Source organism: Ammospiza caudacuta, chromosome 1, assembly GCF_027887145.1.
Source record: "Ammospiza caudacuta isolate bAmmCau1 chromosome 1, bAmmCau1.pri, whole genome shotgun sequence".
Classification (NCBI taxonomy): Eukaryota; Metazoa; Chordata; class Aves; order Passeriformes; family Passerellidae; genus Ammospiza; species Ammospiza caudacuta.
This window is the reverse complement of record NC_080593.1, coordinates 154,848,096-154,865,893: the sequence shown is the minus strand read 5'-3', so window position 1 is coordinate 154,865,893 and position 17,798 is coordinate 154,848,096. Positions and strand designations below refer to the sequence as shown.

The 17,798-nt window shown below is 51.5% G+C and overlaps 3 protein-coding genes and 2 pseudogenes across 3 annotated transcripts; 3 read left to right on the top strand and 2 right to left on the bottom strand.

The window, feature by feature from the left end:
- The first annotated feature begins 386 nt into the window (after nt 1-386).
- Nucleotides 387-2,203, top strand: LOC131561620 (feather keratin B-4-like). The gene is made up of 3 exons (XM_058811015.1): nt 387-396; nt 1,554-1,661; nt 1,845-2,203. The coding sequence occupies exons 1-3, from the start codon at nt 387-389 to the stop codon at nt 2,201-2,203; spliced, it is 477 nt and encodes a 158-aa protein (XP_058666998.1).
- A 2,899-nt stretch (nt 2,204-5,102) lies between these two features.
- Nucleotides 5,103-5,438, bottom strand: LOC131564650 (feather beta keratin-like). The gene has a single exon (XM_058815177.1). It carries the CDS (start codon nt 5,415-5,417, stop codon nt 5,103-5,105), a length of 315 nt encoding a protein of 104 aa, XP_058671160.1. The 5' UTR covers nt 5,418-5,438.
- Nucleotides 5,439-8,485: 3,047 nt separating this feature from the next.
- LOC131563077 (feather beta keratin-like) lies at nt 8,486-9,143 on the bottom strand (annotated as a pseudogene).
- A 2,147-nt stretch (nt 9,144-11,290) lies between these two features.
- Nucleotides 11,291-11,629, top strand: LOC131566496 (feather beta keratin-like). Its single transcript, XM_058817817.1, has one exon. The coding sequence runs from the start codon at nt 11,318-11,320 to the stop codon at nt 11,627-11,629; it is 312 nt and encodes a 103-aa protein (XP_058673800.1). The 5' UTR covers nt 11,291-11,317.
- Nucleotides 11,630-12,221: 592 nt separating this feature from the next.
- LOC131561540 (feather beta keratin-like) lies at nt 12,222-14,995 on the top strand (annotated as a pseudogene).
- The last annotated feature ends 2,803 nt before the right edge of the window (nt 14,996-17,798 follow it).

Genomic DNA, 17,798 nt, shown 5'->3' with positions numbered 1-17,798 from the left:
CATCTGTGGTCATTCCATGGCATATTGGGAACATGTCCCATTTGTATTCTTGCTTCCTGCCTGAAAGAACTCCCAGATCTCTCAGCTTCTGCCTGTTTTAAGGAAATCCCAGACCTCAACCTTCTGTGGTCTGCCATTCAGATCCTTCTCAGGCCCCCACACCTGACCCATGGACTTGCCCTGGATTGTTGAGGATCGTACAATACTCGCTTCCAAAAACCCTGGACAATTTCCAAACTCTCTTTCTGACAATCACACAATGTCCAGTGAAGTGATCTTGCTCCTCCACACTCAGCCCAAGTAAAGATCTCAAAACCCCTGAATATCAAATCCTTCCAGCCCTGTAAAACTCCCAGAGAAGAGGGACAGCAAGACACCCTCAGAAAATGACTGATGGTAAAGGTGAAGTCTCCAGTCAGGCTTTGACAGATGGGGAAATTGCGTGGAGAGAGGGAATGGGGTGGATGGGGCAACACCAGGTACTTGGAACAGCAGCAAAGCTCAGAGCAGCTTGTCAGGGATGAGAGGGGCTGGGGGAACTTTGCAAACACACCCACCGACCACGGCAAGCCAGAGCTGCAGGGTGGCCTCAGTTCTCCAAAGCTCTGGTCACGTCTTCATCCTGCACCCACAAAACTCCAATTTCATTTCCAAAAGTCTCACTGAAAGGCTGCCGCCAAGGTGAGATGGACACGGCCTCAAGAGAAGGATGTGAAAATGTGAGAATTCCTCAAAGAAATGCCCAAATAATGGCAGAGAAGGAAAGAGGAGGTTGTTGACCATCTGTTAGTAATTAATGGTTATTTGCTAAGAGGAACATAGTACCAAGACTCAGAGGATATAAATTGTGAAACCTTACAGCTTGAATGCGGAATAAATGAATTGACGTCACAGAGCAGCCTGAGAACAAAGGGATGGGCCTCGTTAGTTGTTTATTTCTTAAATTTCTGACAGAGGTCAAAAAAAAATTGAAATGACAGATTAGTTTGTTGTTTGAAATTAAGAAATCCAAATGGACCATAACACTGTGACAAATACAGCCAGAATAACTTCACGTTTCCCAGCTCCGCTCCCTTGACCCCACTGAAGACACAAGGCCAGGAGCTCACTGTCATCCATCAGGAAACACTCCCAGGCATTGGGATCTTCCAAGATTTTGCAGCGTGCAACGTCCCCAGGAGTTCCTCAGCAGCTCCCTCAGCATTCCTGGCTGCAACACAATGACTGATGGACATCCAGTGGCACAGAACAGAGTCCCAGTCTTCACAAGGCACAAACAAACCACAGCACACGAGTTACACCACAAAATGGCCTCACTGATGACATTGCAAATCTCCAGGGCAGTGGTTGTTTATTAAGCCTTCCTTGACAAACACTGAACAATCTAATCTCCCAAATACCAACTCCTGACAGAAAGCTGCCTCCAAGGTCAGATGGACATGGCCTCGAGAGCAGGACATGGAATTGCAGAACTGCATGAAGGAAAACACTCCCCAGCTCATGACTCACAAGGTTGGGCCAGCCAAGAGCTGCTGCCTCAAAATTGCCCCAAGGCCATGGGACAAGGCGGTCCCGCCCATCCAGGACCAGCATAAAAGCTGACCCAGAGCCTCTCTCCCTCACACACTTCTCCAGACTCCATCCGCTCCTGCTTCTTCCAAGAACCAGGTGAGCCTCAATCCCCTGACCCTCCTGCTCCTGCACCCCTGGCCCCTCCCAGCACGCTCAGCCTGAGCTTCTGCAGCCCTCACACCTCCGCACAACAGCCCCACAACAGCCTCCACACTCCCTCACTGCCCCTTGCAACCCTCACCCCCACCCTGCATTACCTCCTGCTTTTTCAGACACCCTCCACACCACACCCATGGCCTGCTACAACATCTGCCAACCCTGCGGACCCACCCCGCTGGCCAACAGCTGCAACGAGCCCTGTGCCCTGCAATGCCAGGATTCCCGAGTTGTTATCCAGCCTTCCCCTGTGCTGGTCACCCTGCCAGGACCCATCATGACCTCCTTCCCCCAGAGCACCGCCGTCGGATCCACCTCCTCCGCTGCCGTGGGCACTGAGCTCAGTTTGCAGGGACAGCCCATCTCTGGCGGATTTGGTGGCTTTGGTTATGGCCTTGGCTATGGCCGTGGATTTGGCTACGGGCTGGGAGGCCTGGGCTGCTATGGCAGGAGGGGCTATGGAAACATCTGCTAAGGGCCCTCCGCACCACCCCACTCCCTCCACTCCCTGGAACTCATCTCAGGCACTGAGGACACATCTCTGGGACAAGATTCTCAAATGGACTCAGCACTTCCATCTCCTGCTCTCAGGGCACCAAGCAAGGCAGCAGCCAAGGGCCCAACCTGGGCTGTCCCAAAACATGGCCCATCTGCCTCCTGCTCTTCTCCTGCTCCCTGCTCTGCATGGTCCCTTCTGCTCTGTCCATTCCCCTCTGGACAAACCCCTTCTCCCAAGCCAGAGACCCTCGGGCACCTCTGCCTGGCTGCTCCCATTGCAGGGCAGGAAGGCCTCAGTGCTCTGGCCAAGCCTTGGCAAAGGAAGGGGCCTGGCTGATGCTCAGCCTGCTTGCACCTCAGACCAGCTCCCGTCCACTGGCTGCTCCTTAGTTTTCACTCTGCTACCTCAATAAAGATTTCTTGCATCACTATCTCAGATGACTCCTTCATTCTTGTCCCAAGCTTCTTCCAGGCTCACTCAGCACTAAGCCAGGCTTGTAGAGGCCCCTGGGTTGGGTGAAAAAGTGCACTAAGATCACTCTTAGAATTATTTCTACAGTTCCAGTACTCACTGACACAATTTGCATTTCCAGTGTACTATCACATGAACCCTTCAGCTATTGAAACACAAACCTGGACACACCAATGCAGGGCTATCCCTGCCTCTGGCACATGCCCCTCGTGGGTGCTCTGTGCAATTTTTCTGGACACCTGTTGCTCCCTCCTGACTTTGTCTTCCAGGACAATCTGCCGCTCTGCCTGAGCACGTCCATGTCTTCCTCATTTCCAGGTCCCAAATCTGAACTCCCATCTCCAGTCTCACCAGAGTGGAGCAGAGGAGCAGAATCCCCTCCTCACTTGCTGCCCACGCTCTGGGGATGAGCCCAGGACACAGAGGGGTTTCTGTTTGGTGCATTCACATGGCCAGGCATGTCCAATACTTCATCCACCATCACCCCAAATGCTCCTCCTTGGGTTCAATCCCCTCATCACCCAGCCTTTATCCAGCATGGCTGGGATTGCTCCAGTCCAGGTGCAGCAGATTCTGCCCCTGCTCTGCGCTGATGATTTTGGAGAGCTCTGTAAATCTCTGGGTTACTGGGAACAAGGAAGACAAGGCTCAGGTGAGGGATACCCAGGGCATGGCCTCAAGGATGATCCATGGCTGGAAGTTTGGGCCAGCCATTGCCGATGACACTGGGGCATTTTTGAGGCCGGCTGCTTTTGCCTGGCCCAGCCTGGTGAGTCACGAGGTTGGGAATGCTTTGCTTCCCACAGCTCTGCAATTCCATGGTCCTGCTCTCAAGGTCGTGCCCATCTGGCCTTGTCAGCAGCTTTGATGATTTGGTATTCACGCCAAAATTGGTGGATGAGGGAAGAGGTGCCAGTATCCTGCACCTGGACTTGTGCATGTCATTTGTTCCTGTACCAGACAACATCCTTGTCTTTGTGCTGGAGAGATGTGGATGTTGGTTGGACCATTTGGTGGAGAAGGAAAGGGCAGGATGGTCTCACTCAGAGAGTTGTGGACAATGGCTCCATGTCCCTGTGAGGAGGGCAGGGGTGAGTGGTGACCCACAGAGACTCATGTTGGGATTGTTATAATTTTGAATCATTGTCAGAAATCAGAGCCCTGGGATTTATGGGAATGATCAGGAAAAGCAGGGAGCACTCCATGCTGAGTAGTGGGTTTGGGTGTCTGGAGGGAAGGGATGGCATTCAGAGGGACTGGAACAGGTTTGGAATGTAGGATATTGTCAGTTTCATTAAGCGGAACAAGGCCAAATGCAAGGTCCCGTGTGTGGTTTGGAGCAATTCCAAACAAGGCTGTAGACTGGACAATGAGTGGATTGAGAGCAGCCCAGAGGAGAAAGCCTTGGGGTGTTGGTGGATGAAGAACTGGACCTGCCCCACCGTGTGAATGAGCTGACCAGAAACTCCCTGGAGTCCTGGGCTCATGTCCACGTCATGGGCAGAAGGTGAGGGGGGGAATTCTGCTCCTCTGCCCTGGTTGGGGTAGACTGGAGTTGTGTGTTCAACTCTGGGATGTGAAAATAAGGTTTACAAGAAGCAGCTTCAGTGGATCTGTAAATGGGGATGGAAGATGGTGAGGATGTGGAACAGCTGATGTCCAGCCAAAATGAACACAGCACCCATGAGGGGCTTGTGCCAGAATAAAGGATGGAGCTCCATTGGTGTATCCAGGCTGTGATTAAGCAAGTGAAATCCTTCTCTGTGATGGACACAAAGTGTGTCAGTGTGTCCCAGTGGGTGGTGGAAGTGCAGAACCAATTCCAAGAGAGGTGCTGGTGCAATTTGCACCCTCCACAAATGGCTTGTGGGACATGCATTTGCGCCAAGTGTTGTTGGGATTCCTTTGTCAGAAAGAAGTTGGAGGAGACATCTCAGGTTGCAAGGCAAGAGAATTTTATTGAGGCAAAAGAATAGTGACAAGTCAGGAGAAGCCAGTAGAAGGGAGGAGATCTGAGGGACAAGTTGGGCGACCATCAGCCAAGTCCTTTTATTGCCACAGGTGTGTCCAGAGCATCCAAACCTTCCTGCTCAGCAGGCAAAGCAGCTGGATGGTGAAGGTTCCAAATGGTGTCCAGCTTGGGAGAAGGGATTTGCAGAAGAGGAGACAGGATACAGCTGAAAGGGAGTGGGAGATGAGCAGGAGGCAGATTGGCCATGTTTACATGAAGTCCAAGCTGGCCCCTTGGCTGCTGCCTTGCCCTGAGAGCAGGTGATGCTTTAAGGCATCACTGGAAAGAGAATTGCTGAGCCCATTTCAGAGGCTTGGCCTGAGATGTATCCTCAGTGCCTGAGATGAGTTCCAGGGAGCGGCTGGTTGGTGTCAGGGGTGGTGCTGAGGGCCCTTAGCAGATGTAGCCATAGCCCCTTCTGCCATAGCAGCCCAGGCCTCCCAGGCCGTAGCCAAGGCCAAAGCCACCAAATCCGCCAGAGATGGGCTGTCCCTGGGCATTGAGCTCAGTGCCCAGAGCAGCGGAGGAGGTGGATCCGACGGCGGTGTTCTGGGGGAAGGAGGTCATGATGGGTCCTGGCAGGGTGACCAGCACAGGGGAAGGGTTGATGATGACGTGGGAATCCTGGCATTGCAGGGCACAGGGCTCGTTGCAGCTGTTGGCCAGCGGGGTGGGTCCGCAGGGACGGCAGAGGCTGTTGCAGGCCATGGGTGTGGTGTGGAGGGTGCCTGGAAGAGAGAGAGGGATGAGGCAGGGCAGGGGTGTGGCAGTTGAGGGGCTTTGATGCAGGATGGTGAGGGAGTGTGGAGGCTGTTTTGGGGCTGTGAGGAGGCGTGAGGGCTGCTGAGGCTGGGACTGAGCATGTTGGAAGAGAAGGGCCAGGGGTGCAGGAGCAGGAGGGTTAGAGGATTGAGGCTCACCTGGTTGTCTTCGGGAGCAGAAGGATACAGAAGTTTTTGAGGTAGAGTGGCTCTGGGCTGACTTTTATGCCGGTTCTGGATGGGCAGGACAGCCTTGTCCCATGGCCTTGGGGATTTTGGAGGCAGCAGTCCTTGCCTGGCATTGCCTAGCATGAGGTCATGAGGTGGGGAGTGTTTTCCTTTGTGATGTTCTGCAATTCCATGTCCTGCTTATGAGTCTGTCTCCATCTGATCTAGGCAGCAGTTTTCATGGGTTGGTATTTGGCAGGATTTCACTCACAGATGTGTGTCAGGGAGGACTGAATAAACAACCAGAGCCCTGGAGCTTTGCAATGTCATCAGTGAGGTCACTTTTGGCCCTTGGCTGCTGTGGTTTTTGGGTGCCTTGTGAATACTGGGACTCTGTTCTGTGCCTCTGGATGTCCATCAGTCACTGTGTTCCACCCAGGAATGCTGAGGGAGCTGCTGGTGTCCTGGGGAATGTCACTCTGGAACAGCTTGGAAATATCCCAGTGCCGGAGTTCTCTTCCTGATGGATGACAGAGAGCTCCTGGCCTTGTGTCTTGAATGAGATCACAAGATCAGGTAAATGTGAAGCTGTTCAGGCTGAACATGTTCCATTTTAATGCTCCACTTGGATTCCTCAAATTCTATTTCCAACACACTCTTATTTATATGTGAAGTGAATTCCTTGACCTCATTCACAAATCCAATAACAAACAACAAACAAGGCCCAATCCCTTTGTTCCTAGGCTGCTCTGTGGTGTCAGTTCTCTCATTCCACATTCAGACCTTCAGGTTTCATAATGATTTATATCCTGTAAATCATAATATTGTGTTCCTCTAAAGCAAACCCCAGTAATTGCAACCTGATGGTCAGCGTGCTCTCCTTTCCCTCTCTGTCATGATCTGCGTGTGCCTTTATGGAATTCCACCATTCCACATCCTTCTCTTGAGGCCATGTCCTTCTGACCTTCAGGGCAGCTTTTGAGTGTGAGTGTTTCGTGTGTGAGGGTTGGTGGCATTTGGGAGGGTTTGCTCTCAAGGTGAGTGTCAGGGAGGGCTGAATAAACAACCAGAACTTGGGAGAGGTGCAGTTGTCATCGGCAAGGTCACCCTGTGGCACGGGCGTGCTGGGCTTTGTGGATGTGTTGTGAAGAGGAGCCCCATTCCCTCCCAGCCCTGTCTGGTTGCTCTGGGATTGGCAGCTGTGCTGGAAGTGCTGCCCCTTCCCTCACATTCCATCCCTTCCCACCTTGATCCCACGTCGCTAAGCCTGACACTAGGCCTGACCTTTGCTGTTCTCTGTGCTCTGTGGGTGTCTTGGTGGCGCTCTTGCCTGTAAGGTTTTGGCATCCAGGGCCTTTGGGGACTTTGCTGGGGCTCAGTGCAAAGGGTGAAGCTTCTGGTGATTGTCAGAAAGAAGATTTGGAGGTTGCTCAGGGTTGTTGGAGGAGAGCATTGCCTGATCTTTGAAAACCGTGCAAGGCCAGGTTGTGTCAGTGTCCAGCAAGGTAGCCTGAGCACAATCTGAAGAACTGGGCCCAGATTCCTGTCCTGAAATCCAGATAGCATCAAGGCCCAGGAGTTGGATCCTTTTGGCCAAAACTGAAAACCTGAGTGGTCCTGGGCATCTGCTGGAGCTCAGCAAGGGCATCTGCCCAGGGCTGTTTCTTGGCAGGAATGAGGATGTCATCCCAGGTCGGAAGGAATGTGTGGGTATCAGCTGGAACAATGGCCTTCTTTTCCAAAAAGCCTTGGGGAGTTGTGGGTGAGAAGAAGTGGAGCTGGAGTTGTCCCTGTGCCCTTGTGGGAAGAGGGACCCCAAGGTTCCAGGAATGCTATGGAAAAGTGTTGGGATGAGGCAGCGAGAGGTGGCTGTTGGTGTTTGCTCAGCACTGGTGAGATCCCGTGTGAGGTGTTGGGGGCAGTTCTGGGCTCCCCAGTGAGATGAGCTCAGGGCCACCCAGATCCAAATGGGCCTGAAAGATGATTCCTAGATAAGGAACGGAGAGAGCCAGGACTGCCAGGGGACAAGGATGGACAGGGGTGTGCCATCAGTGTACGCAAATCCCTGATGATGTGGGATGAAGGCACAGGAGCCCAGCTGTTCTCAGCACTGCACACGTGTGGGGCAAGAGACCAAGGACACAAGGGAAAAGAGATGGAATCCCTTTGCCAAAGTATCCAAGAATCTTTCATTGTGTGGATGATCAGAGACTGGAAGAGGTGGTGGAGTTGTGGTCTTGGGAGAGCCAAATCTGACCTGTCCATGGTTCTGGAATGTTCTCCTCTTGGTCTTGCTTGAGCAGGGCAGTTGAAGCATTTGGACTCCAGAGCTCCTGCCCAAGCAGTTGGTGTTGTTTCTCTTGTTGCTGGAAGGCTTCAGGGTCATGGCCAGGAAAATAGTTTGTCAAGTGTGCGCTTGCATGGAGAGACTTTTCCATTTTTATACCAAGGAGAGAATTGATGTGTCCAAGACTTTGGTGTAGCAGTTTACAGGGTGTGTGACGTGTTCTGGAAGCTGTGCCCTCCTGGGGTTCCTATCCCTATTAGTTATTTTGATAACTAATTTGTTATCATTTGTTTTGAGATATATGTAAGCAAAAGTGTTGTTGCCTGGATCTACACTCTCCCAGTGGCTTGTTCAGCTCCAGAATATGGTGGGTGAGAATATAAGACCATTGGAATAAAAAAAATTAGCAGGCTTGCCAGGTTGAAACTTTATTGATGTGAAAGAATGAATAGGTAGGAGAGAGAAGTGGAAATAATCTGTTGCGAGGTGAGAGTACGGTGACCATCAGTTGATTTGCTTTGCTTGCAGGAGCTGTTGCCAGAACCAAGAGCTGGTGGTCCTTAGCAGATGTAGCCGCCCCTTCTGCCATAGCAGCCCAGGCCTCCCAGCCCATAGCCAAATCCACGGCCATAGCCAAGGCCAAAGCCACCAAAGCCACCAAATCCGCCAGAGATGGGCTGTCCCTGGGCATTGAGCTCAGTGCCCAGAGCAGCGGAGGAGGTGGATCCGACGGCGGTGTTCTGGGGGAAGGAGGTCATGATGGGTCCTGGCAGGGTGACCAGCACAGGGGAAGGGTTGATGATGACGTGGGAATCCTGGCATTGCAGGGCACAGGGCTCGTTGCAGCTGTTGGCCAGCGGGGTGGGTCCGCAGGGACTGCAGGGGTTGTAGCAGGCCATGGGTGTGGTGTGGAGGGTGCCTGGAAGAGAGAAGGGTGAGGCAAGGCAAGTGTGAGGGGGTGTGAGAAGCATTGATTCTGAGGGTAAGGGAGTGTGGAGGCTGTAGTGGGACTGTAGCGAGGCATGAGGGCTGCTGAGGCTGAAGGGAGGGGTGAGAGGTGCAGGAGTAGGAGGGTCAGGGGTTTGAGACTCACCTGGTTTTCAGCAGGAGCAGGAGGAGAAGGCGTGAGGAGATGTGAGTAAGGGAGAGAGGCTCTGGGCCAGCTTTTATGCTGGTCCTGGAGGGGCAGGACAGCCTTGTCCCATGGCCTTGGGGCATTTTTGAGGCAGCAGGTCTTGGGTGGCCCAGCTCAGCATGAGGTCATGAGGTGGGGAATGGTTTCATTCATGTCATTCTGCAATTCCATGTCATGCTCTTGAGGCTTGTTCCATCTGACCTTGGCAGCAGCTTTCATGACTTGGTGTTTGGGCAGATTTGATTTTTCCATGTGTGTCAGGAAAGGGTGAATAAACAACCAGAGCCCAGGCAAGGTGCAATTTCATCAGTAATGTAATTTTGTAGTGCTCGTGTGCTGTGGTTTGTGGGTGCCCTGTGAAGACTGTTCTGTGCCACTGGATGTCCATCAGTTATGTCACACAGGAGTGCTGAGGGAGCTGCTGATGTTTTGGGAAGGTCACTCTGCAATAACTTTTAAAGGTCTCAGTGCTTGGGTGAAAGAGATCTCATGGCCTTTTGTTTTGAATGGGATCAACACAGAGGATCTGGAAAACGAGAGTCTGTTCAGACTGAATTTGTTTCAGTGTTCTGGTTTGTTTGGATTTCTGAAATATGTACAACAGCTTACACTATTTTATAAAGTGCATTTCTACACCTCATTCAGAAATCCCGTGTTGAGGAACAAACCTGGTCCAATCAGTTTCTTGGCACAGCAGGTCTGTGATGTCAATTTCCACATTGTGCATTGAAGCTGTCAGATTTCCTTACTTTGAACCTGTAATATTAATTTTGTGTTTCTGTTAGCAAAAGGCAGTAAATACTAGAGGAGGATCAGCAAGGTCCTCTTCTCTCCTATGTTATGGAGGGGGTGCGTAGTTTTGGAGTTTTGCTATTCCATGTCATCCTCTTGAGACCTTGTCTATTTGACCTTGGAGGAACAATTAAATGCAAATATTAGATGTTAAGGTGGTGTTAATGATGTGAGCCAGGGAGGGCTAAAATCATGACCCGTGCTTTGGAGAGGTGGAGTATCATCAGTTAAGTCACTGCATGTTATTGCGTGCTGTGGTTTTTTGTGGTGCTTTGAAGAGGAGCCCAGACCTTCTAACACCACATGGTCAGGTTGATTTTGGGTTTGCAGGAGCACTGCTTTTGCAGGGCTGCTCCTTCCACCACATTGTCTCCCTCTTCACCATATTGCCATCTCTCCATGCCTTTCTACACAACTGGTATTTCCTGCTGGATATGGGAAAGCAATCCCTGGGGTATAGGGAGGCCTCTCATGCTGCTCAAACTTTCGTGTTTGCTCATCGTCTCACCTGGGCCCAGCAAGGTCACACTGGGGGGTCACAGTGCTGGGTTCTGGGTCCTTCTTCCTGTTAAGGAAATGTTGAGAAGGATAAGGAGAACAAGACACATGAGGAGAAAAATTCCTCATCCATTGATTAATCTATCCTTTTGGCCATGTACAGTTTGCTGCAAAAATCTCCAGCAGTTACCAGGAAAGGATTAGGAAAAGAAACACAAGCAGGTTGAGGGCTGTGTCCATCCTTTCACCCACCATTTTTGGGGCTCCACAGTGGATCAAGAATCTCAATGTGGCTGTCCAAGAGCAGTGAAGGGAGATCATGACAATGATGGAACTGGAGCACCATTAAAATGAAAAACTGAGAGAGCTGGGAGTTCTTTCAGGCAGGAGATAAGGATGCACATGGGACATATTGTCAATATGCCATGAAATTACTTCAGTTCCGCGAAGATTTGGCTGAATCTTTTACATGTCCTGATACACTCTGTCACCAATAAGATAATGGTCACTAATTCTCTTCATGAAGAGTTGCCGACAAGGTCAAATGGAAACTGCCCCAATGGAGGGCATGGAGTTGAAGAGTTGCAGGAAAGAAAACACTCCCCAGCTCATGACTCACCAGGCTGGCCCAGGCAAGGCTGCTGCTTTCAAAATGCCCCAAGGCCATGGGACAAGGCTGTCCCGCCCCTCCAGGACCAGTACAAAAGCCGGTCCAGAGCCTCTCTCCCTCACACACGTCCCCTCACATCTTCTCCTCCTGCTACTGCTGACAACCAGGTGAGCCGCAAGCCCCTGACCCTCCTGCTCCTGCACTTCTCACCTCTCTCTTCAGCCTCAGCAGCACTCATGCCTCCCCACAGCCCCACTACAGCCTCCACACTCCCTTACCCTCAGAATCAATGCTTCTCACACCCCCTCATGGCTGCCTCACCCCCTCTCTCTTCCAGGCACCCTCCACACCACACCCATGGCCTGCAACAGCCTCTGCAGTCCCTGCGGACCCACCCCGCTGGCCAACAGCTGCAACGAGCCCTGTGCCCTGCAATGCCAGGATTCCCGCGTCATCATCGACCCTTCCCCTGTGCTGGTCACCCTGCCAGGACCCATCATGACCTCCTTCCCCCAGAACACCGCCGTCGGATCCACCTCCTCCGCTGCTCTGGGCACTGAGCTCAATGCCCAGGGACAGCCCATCTCTGGCGGATTTGGCTTTGGCCTTGGCTACGGCCTGGGAGGCCTGGGCTGCTATGGCAGAAGGGGCTATGGCTACATCTGCTAAGGGCCCTCAGCACCACCCCTGACAACATCAGCTCTGGGCTCTGGCCACAGCTCCTGAAGACAAAACACTTCAGCTGATGGCAGCCCCACTCATGCCTCACAACAGATTATTTCCACTTCTTTTCCCTGACTTTTCATTCTTTTGCACCAATAAAGTTTTTCTTCATCAAACCTGCAACGTCTCCGTATTTTATTGCATTCCAATGATCTTACATCCTCACCCACCACATTCTAGAGCTCAACAGGCTCTCGAGGATACCTGGAACATGTCAACAACACCTTCCTAACATGTATAAAACAAATAAAAAAGGAAGTCTGGCAGAGGAAGCATAGGAGGGGACACCTTCCAGAACATGTCAAATGCCCTGCAAACTGCTACACCAAAGTCTTGGACTCATCAATTCTCTCTGTGGTAGAGAGATGGAAAAGTCACTCCATGCCAGTGCACACTTGACAAACTCTCTTCCTGGCCATGACCCAGAAGCCTTTGAGCAAAGAGAGAAGAAACATCAACCTCATGGGCAGGAACTCAGGAGTGCAAGTGCTTCAACTGCCCTGCTCAAGCAAGACCAAGAGGAGAACATTCCAGAACCATGGACAGGTCAGATTTGGATCTCCAATGATTGAGAGTCCATCGCCTCTTCCAGTCTTTGATCATCCTCATAATAAAAGATTCTTCTCTTCTTTGTTCATGGAATTCCATCTCTTTTCCCTTGTGCCCTTGGTCTCTTGCCCCACACGTGTGCAGTGCTGAGAACAGCTGGGCTCCTGTGCCTTCATCCCACATCATCAGGGATTTGCGTACACTGATGGCACACCCCTGTCCATCCTTGTCCCCTGGCAGTCCTGGTTCTCTCCATTCCTTATCTAGGAATCATCTTTCAGGCCCATTTGGATCTGGGTGGCCCTGAGCTCATCTCACTGGGGAGCCCAGAACTGCCCCCAACACCTCACACGGGATCTCACCAGTGCTGAGCAAACACCAACAGCCACCTCTCGCTGCCTCATCCCAACACTTTTCCATAGCATTCCTGGAACCTTGGGGTCCCTCTTCCCACAAGGGCACAGGGACAACTCCAGCTCCACTTCTTCTCACCCACAACTCCCCAAGGCTTTTTGGAAAAGAAGGCCATTGTTCCAGCTGATACCCACACATTCCTTCCGACCTGGGATGACATCCTCATTCCTGCCAAGAAACAGCCCTGGGCAGATGCCCTTGCTGAGCTCCAGCAGATGCCCAGGACCACTCAAGTTTTCAGCGTTGGCCAAAAGGATCCAACTCCTGGGCCTTGATGCTATCTGGATTTCAGGACAGGAATCTGGGCCCAGTTCTTCAGATCGTTCTCAGGCCACTGACACAACCTGGATGTGTCTGATTGTCGAGGATCAGGCATTTCTCTCCTCCAACAACCCTGAGCAACCTCTAACTTCTCTTTCCGACCATCAAAATGGCTTCACCCTTTGCACTGAGCCCCAGCAAAGTCCCCAAAGGCCCTGGATGCCAAAACCTTAAAGGCAAGAGCGCCACCAAGACACCCACAGAGCACAGAGAACAGCAAAGGTCAGGCCTAGTGTCAGGCTTAGCGACGTGGGATCAAGGTGGGAAGGGATGGAATATGAGGGAAGGGGCAGCACTTCCAGCACAGCTGCCAATCCCAGAGCAACCAGACAGGGCTGGGAGGGAATGGGGCTCCTCTTCACAACACATCCACAAAGCCCAGCACGCCCGTGCCACAGGGTGACCTTGCCGATGACAACTGCACCTCTCCCAAGTTCTGGTTGTTTATTCAGCCCTCCCTGACACTCACCTTGAGAGCAAACCCTCCCAAATGCCACCAACCCTCACACACAAAGCACTCACACTCAAAAGCTGCCCTGAAGGTCAGAAGGACATGGCCTCAAGAGAAGGATGTGGAATGGTGGAATTCCATAAAGGCACACGCAGATCATGACAGAGAGGGAAAGGAGAGCACGCTGACCATCAGGTTGCAATTACTGGGGTTTGCTAACAGGAACAAAATACTGTGATTTACAGGATATAAATCATTATGAAACCTGATGGGCTGAATATGAAATAAGGTAATTGACACCACAGAGCACCCTGGGAACAAAGCGATTGGACCCTGTTGGTTGTTTGTTATTGGATTTGTGAATGAGGTCAAGGAATTCACTTTACATATAAGAGAGTGTTGGAATTAGAATTTGAGGAATCCAAGTGGATCATAAAAATGGAACAGCTTCAGCCTCAACGGCTTCACATTTACCTGATCTTGTGATCCCATTCAAGACACAAGGCCAGGAGCTCTCTGTCATCCATCAGAAATTACTCCTATGCACTGGGATCTTTCCAAGCTGTTCCAGAGTGACATTCCCAGAAAAACAGAAGTTTCCTCAGCATTCCTGGGTGCAACTCAAAGACTGATGGACATCCAGCGGCACAGAACAGAGTCCCAGTATTCACAAGGCTTCCACAAACCACAGCAGCCAAGGGCCAAAAGTGACCTCACTGATGACATTGCAAAGCTCCAGGGCTCTGGTTGTTTATTCAGTCCTCCCTGACACACATCTGACAGTGAAATTCTGCCAAATACCAACCCATGAACACTGCGGCCAACATCAGATGGATACAGACTCAAGAACAGGACAAGAATTGCAGGACATCACAAAGGAAAATACTCCCCACCTCATGACATCATGCCAGGTGGGGTGAGGCAAGGACTGCTGCCTCCAAAATCCCCAAGGCCATGGGACAAGGCTGTCCCTCCCATCCAGGACCAGCATAAAAGCCGGCCCAGAGCCTCTCTCCCTCACACACTTCTCCTGACGCCTTCTCCTACTGCAGACAACAAGGTGAGCCTCAATCCCCTGACACTTCTTCTCCTGCACCCCTGGCCTCTCTCTTCCAGCACGCTCACCCCCAACCTCAGCAGCCCTCACGCCTCCCCACAGACCCACTACAGCCTCCACACTCCCTCACCCTGCTGCCTGACTGTTCCTCATAACTCCATGCCTCTACCCTGCCTCTCTTCCAGGCACCCTCCACACCACACCCATGGCCTGCTACAACCGCTGCAGTCCCTGCGGACCCACCCCGCTGGCCAACAGCTGCAACGAGCCCTGTGCCCTGCAATGCCAGGATTCCCACGTCATCATCAACCCTTCCCCTGTGCTGGTCACCCTGCCAGGACCCATCATGACCTCCTTCCCCCAGAACACCGCCGTCGGATCCACCTCCTCCGCTGCTCTGGGCACTGAGCTCAGTGTGCAAGGACAGCCCATCTCTGGCGGATTTGGTGGCTTTGGCCTTGGCTACGGGCTGGGAGGCCTGGGCTGCTATGGCAGAAGGGGCTATGGCCACATCTGCTAAGGGCCCTCAGCACCAACCCTGACACCAAACATCCACTCAGTCATTGAGGAGTCCTCAATGTACCAAGGCTCTCAAATAGGCTCAGTGATTCCAGTTCCTGTGATGCCTAAGGAATCACCTGCCTTCAGGTCACCAAGCAAGCCTGTAGCCAAGGGGCCAGCCTGGGCTACCTGCAAACATGGCCCATCTGCCTCCTGGTCTTCTCCTGCTCCCTGCTCTCCATTGTCCCTTCACCTCTGTCCTGTGACTTCTGCTACAATCCACTTCTCCCAAGCCAGAGACCATCGGGCACCTCTGGTGTCCTGCTCCCAATGCATGGCAGCGGGGCCTTGATGCTGTGGCCAAATGTCCAAGCAAAGCTGCTTTGCTGATGGTCACCCTGGTCACAACCGAGCCCAGCTCCATTGTACTGGCTACTTCTGAGGTTTTACTCTTTGTCCTCAATAAAGTTTTGTTGCATCATAACCTCACATGGCTCTTTCTTTTTTCTCCCAGAACTCCTCCAGTCTCACTCAGTGCTAAGGCGAGTTTGTGCAGGGAATTGGCGTGGATGAAAAAGTGCACCAAGGCCTGTCTTAGGAAATATTGCTCCAGTTTCACTAGCCCCAGCACATTTTGGTCTTCCATTGCACCACACAAATCCCTCACTTGCATGAGATCAGGCCTGGATGCTCTGGCGCAGGTCTTTGCCTGACACAAACCTCTGACACAAACCCCTCGTGGTCTCTGTTCACTTTTAATTCCAGCGCCTCATCATCTCCAAGGCTCATCTACAGATCTGTTTCAGCAGGTCCTTTTCTTCCTTCTCATGGCTGGATGGCCCTTCCTGGCAAATCATGAGCTGAGGATTCCTTGCCTTTCCCCACATCCACAGTATCATGTCCTTCTCCTGAGGTCGTGTCAATCTGACCTTGGTGGTAACTTTTAAGTGCAAGTTTTAGAAAACATATTCTGGTATTTATGGCTCATTTCAGGGTGGGCCCAAGATGTAACCAAAGCTTTGGAGAAGTAGGGTGTAAGTTGGTCACCCCATGGTATTTCTGTCGTTTGTGTATGTGTGGGGAGGAGTTGCCCCCACTCTCTGGCAGCCCTGTCAGGCTGATCTGCATTTTGCAGCTGTACTGAGTAGGAGGTGTTACACCTTCAATCACATCCCCTCCCTCCATGCTTTTCTCCCAGCTGGCAATTGCTGACATTGAACCACCTTTTTCCTGTGCTTTGTGTGTATCTCGGTGCCCCTCTTGTTTGTACAGTTTTGATATCCAGGGTCTTTTGGGTCATTCCTTGGGCTAAGGACTGAGGTCACTGTGGGAATTCAGGACATCCCTCTGGCTCTCCTGGATTGCCAGAACCCCTGCCAAGGGGCTCAGAGTCCTGGCACAGAGCCCAAGACACCTGTGACAGATAATGACCCATGGAAAAAGTTACCAACCTTATATGAAGATCTTCAAGCCACGAAAGTCTAAGTAGAATAATAATTAGTTAGGTGAAAAATGGATTTTTTGGAGTTTTTAAAATAAGGGTTCATGGGACAAGATGGAGGAATCTGGGTGTGTCCAGCCTTTCTTCTTCTTGGCCTCCATCTTCTGCTGTGATGTTGGCAATTTTAGATTAGTTTAGAGTAGAAGCTCACTGTCTAACATAGGTGATAAGTATTGGAAAGTTATGGTAAAAAATGTACACGTAATTTTTCATATAAAAAGATAACACCACCCTGGACGGTGGCCAGTGCGTCTGTCTGTCCTGCTGAGCAGACCTTGGCAGGCCAGGAGAAAGAATTTTACAGATAAGAAACAATAAACAGCCTTGAGACCAAGAACTGAAGGGTTCTGACTCCTTCTTCAACAGCGGGGCTGGGAAAAGAGACTTTCTAACACATCTCGGGATCACTCTGACTTGCAAAAGCCCCAAGAGGTCACTTGTCTGGGCAATGTCTGGTTGTCAGAGAAAGGATTGAATACTTGCCCTGGGTTATTGGAGGGAAGCATTGCATAATCCTTGACAATACCCCAGGCACATCCAGATTGTGTCAATGGTGGCCTGAGAAGGCTCTGAAGGGCTGGGTCCAGAGGCTTGTGGTCAGTGTCCCAAATCCAGATGGCAGCAAATCCACGGTGCTGTAGCCCGGGAGTTGGATCTTTTTGGCCAACACTGAAAACCTGAGTGGTCCTGGGCATCTGCTGGAGTTCAGCAGGGGCATCTGCCAAGGACTGTTTATTGGTAGGAGTCATCCCAGGTAGGAAGTAAAGTCTTGGAGTCACTTGGAACAATGGTTTTCTTCTCTTGTGGTTGTGGTTGAGAAGAAATGGATCACAGGGTGTCCCTGGGTGGGAAAAGGAACCCCAAGGTTCAAGGGAAGAAGTGGAAAAGGTGTTGTAATGAGGCAGGGGGAGGTGACTCTTGCTGTCTCCTGAAAGCTGGTGGCACCCCATGTGAGATGTTATGAGCAGTCCTGGGCTCTCCAGTGGGAAAACAAAATACATTTAATGAACCTAAATCATTTCAGGGCCAGCAATCTCTAAAGGGGCAGGGGGAAATTTCCTGGAGCAGAGGCTGAGAGAGCTGAGACTCCCAGGGGACAAGGATCGACAGGATGTGCCATCAGTGTGTGCAAATCCCTGATGGTGGGGGATGAAGATATAGGGGAGCCTGGCTGTTCTCAGCAGTGCACACATGCAGGGCAAGAGAGCAAGGGCACAGGTGAAAAAAAATGGAATTCCATGAGCAAAGATGCCAAGAATCTTTCATTATGAGAATGATCAGAGATTGGAAGAGGCGGTGGACTTGCGGTCTTGGGAGATCC

Excerpts from the sequence above, each read along its gene's own strand:
- LOC131561620 (XM_058811015.1), top strand. Across the intron at positions 1,662-1,844 it reads TCCGCTCCTGCTTCTTCCAA|ACACCCTCCACACCACACCC; the intron begins GAACCAGGTGAG and ends CTGCTTTTTCAG.
- LOC131564650 (XM_058815177.1), bottom strand. The coding sequence starts at position 5,417 with ATGGCCTGCAACAGCCTCTGCCGTCCCTGCGGACCCACCCCGCTGGCC.
- LOC131566496 (XM_058817817.1), top strand. The coding sequence starts at position 11,318 with ATGGCCTGCAACAGCCTCTGCAGTCCCTGCGGACCCACCCCGCTGGCC.